The sequence below is a fragment of the Zophobas morio genome, unplaced genomic scaffold (assembly GCF_036711695.1).
Source record: "Zophobas morio isolate AGI-343-1 ecotype UQ-CSIRO unplaced genomic scaffold, CSIRO_AGI_Zmor_V1 ptg000012l, whole genome shotgun sequence".
Classification (NCBI taxonomy): Eukaryota; Metazoa; Arthropoda; class Insecta; order Coleoptera; family Tenebrionidae; genus Zophobas; species Zophobas morio.
Window position 1 is genome coordinate 18,779,544 of NW_026972117.1, and position 8,051 is coordinate 18,787,594.

Below are 8,051 nucleotides of genomic sequence, written 5' to 3' on the forward strand. Positions count from 1 at the left end.
GGTCCCTGCCCGGACCTGAACTATTCTGGTTTCTAGCATCTGGGGATTACCGGCACGCGACAACTTAAGTTGTAAATATCTCTTGCTATTGTACTACTGTCCGTCTCGTTATTGCCAATAAAATTCTATAGGGTACAATGAAATTTCCAAAACTATACAAAAGGCGAATATTAAGACCTTATTCTCACCAATCGAGCTTTTAGGGGTCTGCTGATTAACAACTTCTTCATACTAAATAATGACGCAATACTTCGAGGACATCCTTGGAAACCCCACAAGGAACAAGACCGTATTCTTTCTCGACAACATTTTTGGTCTTATCGAGGTTGTAACCACTGGAACGCCTTATCGCGGAACGACGTTTAAAAATCATCTCGATTCTTTTAGTTATAGTACTGGTCTTGTAATTTTTTATTTTTTATGTATTACTTCCCGAGCGTAAGCAAAGGAAGTATTGTAATCGAGTCCGTCGGCCGACTCTCTACTTCTACGTTTTCTCGATCTTTCATGACCCCTAGAAGACGAAGAAATAGGTCTCCCATTTTCGTCTGTCTGTCCGTCTGTCTGCCGTCCCGGATTTTTATTAGACAGATAATCTCCAAAAGTACTGGACCGATTGTTACGAAATTTTGTACTTATATTAGGAATATCATGTAGATGGTAAAACGCTAACCAAAATTTGTCTAATCATCCCCACCACTAATGCGATGACATCACTTCAAAATTGTACATAGTAAATGAGTCTTAAATTGTATAAAATAACATAGTCCTACACATGTCGTTTACGACTCCGAATTGAGTTTTTACGCGAAACGTCCAAATTTTTGGAAAAAAAATAAAAATTATAAAACAACATTTTCCAATTTAATTTTGAATCTGCTAACCCGAATGTTTTGAAATGTTGCAGATGTTTTATGGCTATAAAGAGCATCATAAATCTTTAGTCAAAATATATTTGGTTATACCCTCTAAAAACTTGATGACGTCAGCTCAAAAGTTTGCCGAATAAATCCTATCTAAAATGTACAATATATGATGAGTCTGTACTTGTGATATATCACTCCATTCATATTTTTTGGATTTGCATATACAGGGTGACTCAAAAAAATTAAAAAATGCGTAAATTTATTTTACTGATTTACTCAGGAAGTACAAAACCAAATGCTTTCAAATCTTGAAGATGTTTTAAAGTTATCATAAGCATGGTAAGTTTATGATCAAAATGTATTTGCTCATCCCCCTTAAAAAATTTATGACGTCACCACAATATTTTGCTGAATAAATCCTATCTAAAATGTACAAAATATGATGAGTCCCTTCTTGTGATTTATCATTCCATTCATATTTTTTGGATTTGCATATACAGGGTGACCCAAAAAATTAATGAATGCGTAAATGTATTTTATTGATTTAATCAGGAACTACAGAACCGAATGTTTTGAAATCTTGCAGATGTTTTAAGATTATAAAGAGCATAATAAATTTTTAGTCAAAATATATTTGGTTATCTTCTCCAAAAAACTGATGACGTCAGCTCAAAAGTTTGCCGAATAAATCCTATCTAGAATGTACAAAATATGATGAGTCGGTACTTGTAATTTATCATTCCATTCATATTTTTTGAATTTGCATATACCGGGTGACTCAAAAAAAATAATGAATGCGTAAATTTATTTTATTGGTTTACTCAGGAACTACAAAACCGAATGCCTTGAAATCTATTGCGAAAAAAAAACATAATAGGCATGCAGTCGTCACGTTTCCGACAACGAGGGAAGTACTGTCTAAACTCTTTAGACCAATTTTTTTTATGTTGTTAATACCAGATAATTAGGGAATTATAAAAAAGTACATTAAATTCATTACATATTCATTGCTTAGAAGGCCATGTCCAGGTGTCAAAATAATTAGTTGCAGCGCGTCATATTTGCAAAAACCTTTATGGCCGAATTTCCAAATCGGTCGATTCCTAGTAAAAGTATTTCATTATTACTACTAGACGTTTACTAAATATATAATTATTATTTATGTCACTTTACCATAGCCTACTTGGCAAACAATATTGTGAATTTAATAAATTTATTTTTTCTATAAATCGGCAAATATTTTCTTCTGTACGATAAAGTGAACTAAAATTGATTTATAAAATACTAATTTACTTTCTGTCAAATTACACTTGTAAATCCCTGCTAGAAAATTTATTAACACGACTCACTGTTATTAGTACGTAAATTCCTATGTCAAAGCGTTAAAAAAGACACTGTATATATACGCATTTATTTAATAATTTGTTAAGAACACGGCATCAACTTTCTGGAAGGACTGAATAATAAATTTGAATTATCTTTAATATTTACTAAGCAATCCGTTATATGAAATTTAGTTCTAAAAATGTTTTTTTTTAGGAACAAGTATTTGCAAGATTTAAATTATCGTCACATTATTTAGGCACGCACAACACAATATGTTAAACTATAAATTTCAAGTGATACTTACTGAATAAAATTTTGAGATCCGTCTACATATTTGAAGACGATTAAGAATGTAATTAAAAAATTTACAGCGATTAGTGGCGTTGTTTCGGATTTTAGATGTCTAATACAATTACTAACAGACATCATGTCCGCATTCTTCAAGCTGTGGACCGTTATGAAAAAAATATTAAATAAATTATCCTAGAGTATGACAAAATAGGTCTCCCGTTTCCGTCAATCTGTCTGTCTATCCGTCGTCTGTGTCAATTCTTATTAAACAGTTAATCTCCGAAACTAGCAGACTGATTGTTGTCAAACTTTATAAGTATTTTAAGAATGCCGTAGAAAATACAAAACACTAACCAAAGTTTGTATAACCAACGTTGTCAATAATTTGCATGCTAAATACTATTTTAATTTTACACAATTATGCAATCTAACATACTGTTGATGTAAACATTCGGCAGAAAAAAGTAAATATTTTTACCAAAATATTTTTGAAGAATAAAAATCCTTGATGTGATACAATTTTAAATAAGAGACAAACAGTTCAATAAAAAACAACTTAATATCACATTAGCTTTTATTCATTTATAGCGAAAACATTAATACTACATTCAGAATTTGAAAAGATGGTGTGACAATGAAAAAATAATTTACATTACGATACAATAATACCTCTGTTGACTCAATCAGCTCGCTTCATAATAATTATTAACACAGAAACAGATTTTCGAAAAAACAATTATCATGCATAAACAAATATACGATGTCGATTTTTTTGCAAAGTTTCCCAGGGCAATTGCGCGTGGGTACAGCACCCCTTCCCCACCTGCGTAGGCTTCCCCTTTCCGCTACAAATAAATTATTGATTCACTTGCAGCTCTTGCAGCGGGAATGGAAATGCAGTAATTAATCGAAGCAGCATGCACACAGCCATGTAGACAGACAATTTCAACAAATACCGCAAACCAACTAATTAAAAGTTTAAATCAGTGCGTTGCACATTGTCAACTAGTATTTGATTCTATGGACACAGACTCCGTCGATCTCGTATTACAACAGGTTGGGCAAATCCCCGAAAACATCGTTGCCAAAATCACCGCCTCTCTGTTGAAAATACTGAACGATCTTCAAGACGGCAATGCTCTCAGATACACGGAAATAAAACCCAGCAACATCCTCATCAAAAGTAATGGAGAAATCAAATTTTCCGGATGCGGAATTTCTGGGACTAGGACCGACTCAACGGCTCATTTGTTGGTGGGGACCCGAAGTTACATGCCTCCTGAGAGACTTGAAGGCACTATGCAAGGTACCCATTACTCATTTAAAAGTATCGCGTGGTCGCTGGGTTTGTCTCTGGTTGAAATGGCTACCGGGGTTTATCCAATTCCTCCCCCTGACGCCAAAACCCAAAAACCGGAGACAATATTTGAGCTGTTGGACTATATAGTCACGAAGCCGCCCCCAACACTGCCAAAAGGTTCATTTTCGGCTGAATTTGAGGATTTCGTTGGCAAATGTTTAAGCAAAGACCCCCACGAGAGAGCTGACTTGAAAACTTTACTGAAGCACAAATGGATACTAAAGGCCGGGGCAGATAACGTAAGCGTTGGAAGTTGGCTGAGCAAAACAATGAAATTACCACCCCTCCAAACTGAATGTTAAGGCTGTAAATTGTATGTTATTTGTTTTATCAGTGTTCAATCAGTGTTTAAATAATGTGGTTTTTGGTGACTGAGTCGAAGAGATTGTTACCTTATTGCATGCTGTTAACGCCTTCCCTTGCTGTTACGGGTATTTAAAGCAAATGTTAATATTTTGTATACTTTTTGAAACCTACTCATGCCAAATGTGTGTTCGTCTTCATTACCTCTCCAGTGACGTCCATCCACAGTGTTAACCCTCAGTCAAAATTGTGATATAAATAGGCTTTTATATTGTGATCAAAAAGTACGTCAATTAGGTAACGATTGTAAAACTTATTTAAACTTTCATCAATGAATTTTATATGTGATGTATTTATTTATAAAATTAATTGTTGTTTCAATAAAGATGTTTTAAAACACGATTTGCTTAATCCGAGTCTGACGAATCTTGCGATTTCTTCTTAGTTTTAGATCTTTGCCGCTTTTTCTTCTTCTTTTCTCGCTCACTGGAATCAGTGTCACTATCACTCTCACTCTCCGTTGATGAATGTTTCCTCTTCCTCTTTGATTTCTTCTCCGACTTCTTCTTCTTCTTTCTCCGTTTTTTCTTTAATTTCTCCACCAATTCCTTTTCTCGCAATTCAGTGAGAGGAGTCAAGTACTCTTGATCTGTCTCGCTACTTGTGCTACTCACATCCAAAACGATTTCTTTGTTGGGGTCTACTTTTATGAAATTTCGACACTGATAGGTTAAATGACCCGCATAACCACATTTTTTACACGCTGCTCGTGTACTCTCTTTCGCTGGGGGCAACAAATGAGACCCGTACTCATTCATTTTGGTTTTTCGATAAATAACAAATTATTTTGTTATTCTAACATAACCACACTTTGGCTTAACGTGATTTAACGGATTTGACAACTGACGTCTGACATTGTCGCTTACATTTTACATAACTATTGGGTTGGCAAACCTGCCAAATTGCAAAAAAGTTCACTTTCAAAACGTTTCACCTGTTGTAAATAATAATATTAGCATTATACAACTAAATAAAGTCTTTGTTGCAAGCTTTATAATAATTTTACTGCAGTAAATTGCATTACTAGAATATCAATTTTGTGTTGGCACGCTTGATTTACCAAAAGTGACGTTTCTGTCGCGACACAAAAATCGAATTTTCGCCTAAAATACAAAACTGGGGGCTTAGTTCACAACAACACGTGGTTCTGATTTGAATTTGGTATGCATTAAAACCTAAGATTTACCATTCAACTTCTTTTTTTTTACTCGTGAACATAACCTAATTATGACATAATTTTTCATTTCAGATGGCCATTCGTTTTGGCCGTTTGCTCAGTCGCTATTCTATAGTAGTACTCCTTCCCAGTTTTGTCGTAGGCACGATTTACGCCGACTACTCCCATACCCAGAAGTACAAAGCACATCTGAAAAAGCAGCAAGAACAAAATGAAGTTCAGATACTTTATCAATAAAAAAATGTTCGCCCTTGCTATACCAGCTTTTGGCTACGGTTTCGGATGGTATTTGGATAAAACGGAAACCGAACGGCTCACTCTGTTTAGAGACAAGAGTGCGCTGTATGGGCGAGTATTGAAGGAAGGCGAAGCACCTACATGGCCCTAAATATTAATTGTTTGTAGTTGTAAATAAAACTATTTTAGGTTGCAAATGGTTTTATTGACTGGCGTGTTTACGTTTCTTGTGTTTGGCGAGAGTCCCTTTGGTATTGAACCGACTATCGCATTGGTCACACTCAAACTCTCTTAAGTTGTTATGGATTCGTAAATGTTCCTCAAAACCGGTCGTCATCACTTTCCCGCACATGTTACACGTGTTGGTTTTAGTCGAGCCGTCGTGATACTTCAAATGCGAGTCTAAATTTTTCTGTGAAACAAACTTTTTATCACACACACTACACGAAAAGTTTTTGACTCCGTTGTGGTTGTTAACGTGCGCTTCTAAATATTCTTTTCGCATGAAACCTCTATCACAGATGGAGCATATAAATGGTAATTTATTATTGTGGACCTTCATATGGAAATTTAAATTACTCAAGGTTTTGTAGGTCTTGTCACACTTGCTACAAGCGAATTTTTTATCAGTGCTATGACTGATTTTGTGTGATTTATAGTCGGATAATTTAACGAAACCGATGTTGCAAATCGAACAAATCGCTACAAACTTCTTGTCGTGCTTTAACTTGACGTGATTTTTCAGTTTTGTGGTTGACGGGAATTTTTTATCACAGAATTTGCAGCAATATGGAAGAAGTCCCAAACAATAGTTTTCGTGTTCTACTAAATTTGACTTAGTCCTGAATGTTTTGGGGCAATTTGTACACACAAAACACTTAATTTTGGGGTGCTTTTTCTTATGTTTCTGATAATGTAACTTGAACTGGCGCCGATTTCGCGAGATTGTACCACACAATTCACACAAAAATCCTTTAGATTTGTGTCTTTTTAAGTGACGTTTGCACAGTTCCTGCATGGACAACACCTTTTTACACAGTTTGCACCTCATCCGATGACTCTGCTGAGTTTTAAATCTAACTTTCTTTAACGAGTTTTTACTGTAAATTATGTTATTGTCTTGACAAGTCTTCTGGAATTTCATCAATAATTCCGCATTGAAATTGTTCAGTTTAAATTGGAGGTGATCTATTGTGTTAATAAGACCCAAACATTCACTACACAAGTAGTTGATTTCATTGGTGACTTTTCCCACAATACTCACAATTTTAGTAAAAACTGGTTTCTGTGAAGACATGGTTAACGGGCTCTTGAGAGTCAAAAAATAAAACTGAGTTCCTAAAGGAGTGTATGACACATTGCAAATAATGCATCTGTTGGACTCTGACGGGATTTTTTTACTATCATATTCCACACAGTCAGCAATTTCATCATCCGATTCTTCCACTATTATATCACTTTCATCATTAGAACCTTCAGTTTGTTGATCAATGGGCTGAAAAGTATCAGCAGGTAAATCAAAATATTGGTTTTGTAAAGGCTCCAACAATTTATTATTGTCATAACAACCACTGTAAAAATCTTGACTTGTGGATGCCAGATATTTACAGGGATAAGGCTGTTCGGTGTAGGCAGATCCACTATAATCAAAATCTTGCGACTTTTGCATATTTTGTATACTGCAATATTTCACTGTTTTATCAATTTGGGTACCCACCACTTGACTACTCTGGGCACACGAAGGATAATCCACTATTTTCTGGTTGGTGTTGAAGTTATTATACGGCCCATCGTACTTATTAAAATAATTCAAGTCCTTTCCCAAAGTTTTATAAAAATCTGGCATCAATAAATCTAAATTACTGCAATAACTGGCCGGACTCAGATCCTTGCTTGTGATTTCTATCATCTCGATTTTATCGGGAATTTTTAAGGCGTCTTCACAGATTCGATTATCCCAGGTCATTGTTTCTGGAAACATACACACACTTTGGTTTTTGTGGCAATTTTGGGGCGACAACATGTTGAAAGCTTCTAACTGGTTGTAGTTGTTGTTGATTGGCATGTTGTACGAGTAGTACTGCTGATTTGTTTCCAGAGGTTGTTTGGCACAAGGGGCCCTGTTGTATACGTTGTTAATGCTGCCGTAGGATGAGGCATTTGGGTACAATTTATCGGTCATTTTTCACACTTATGTTATTATAGGCACTAATTGATTACGTTTGTGGATTCGATAACTGATGTAAATTAACGCTTCAACTTCTCGTGATAAGGTTATGTTTACATTAAAGCAAGGTTATGTGAGAACTTTTGTTTTTAGTCGCAAAAAAATTTGTGGTTTTGCGGTGTGTTTAAAGTTTTTGGAAACGAAGTAGTTGTTTGCGCATTTTGAAAATTCAGTGATGTGTAAAATCGAGATAATATAACGATA

At 35.0% G+C, this 8,051-nt stretch overlaps 3 protein-coding genes across 3 annotated transcripts; 1 reads left to right on the forward strand and 2 right to left on the reverse strand.

Annotated features, from left to right (window-relative positions):
* Window positions 1-238: 238 nt before the first annotated feature.
* On the forward strand, window positions 239-4,417 carry LOC135127753 (dual specificity mitogen-activated protein kinase kinase dSOR1-like). The gene is made up of 2 exons (XM_064054345.1): window positions 239-325; window positions 3,471-4,417. The coding sequence occupies exons 1-2, from the start codon at window positions 239-241 to the stop codon at window positions 4,143-4,145; spliced, it is 762 nt and encodes a 253-aa protein (XP_063910415.1). The 3' UTR covers window positions 4,146-4,417.
* A 52-nt stretch (window positions 4,418-4,469) lies between these two features.
* LOC135127943 (protein SREK1IP1-like) lies at window positions 4,470-5,061 on the reverse strand. Its single transcript, XM_064054656.1, has one exon. It carries the CDS (start codon window positions 4,962-4,964, stop codon window positions 4,554-4,556), a length of 411 nt encoding a protein of 136 aa, XP_063910726.1. The 5' UTR covers window positions 4,965-5,061; the 3' UTR covers window positions 4,470-4,553.
* A 742-nt stretch (window positions 5,062-5,803) lies between these two features.
* Window positions 5,804-8,051, reverse strand: LOC135127944 (zinc finger protein 320-like). Its single transcript, XM_064054657.1, has one exon. The coding sequence runs from the start codon at window positions 7,800-7,802 to the stop codon at window positions 5,823-5,825; it is 1,980 nt and encodes a 659-aa protein (XP_063910727.1). The 5' UTR covers window positions 7,803-8,051; the 3' UTR covers window positions 5,804-5,822.

Bases quoted from the DNA above. Each gene is read 5' to 3' on its own strand.
- LOC135127753 (XM_064054345.1), top strand. From the start codon at position 239: ATGACGCAATACTTCGAGGACATCCTTGGAAACCCCACAAGGAACAAG. The intron at 326-3,470 runs GTTGTAACCACT...AGTTTAAATCAG, and splicing joins ACATTTTTGGTCTTATCGAG to TGCGTTGCACATTGTCAACT.
- LOC135127943 (XM_064054656.1), bottom strand. From the start codon at position 4,964: ATGAATGAGTACGGGTCTCATTTGTTGCCCCCAGCGAAAGAGAGTACA.
- LOC135127944 (XM_064054657.1), bottom strand. From the start codon at position 7,802: ATGACCGATAAATTGTACCCAAATGCCTCATCCTACGGCAGCATTAAC.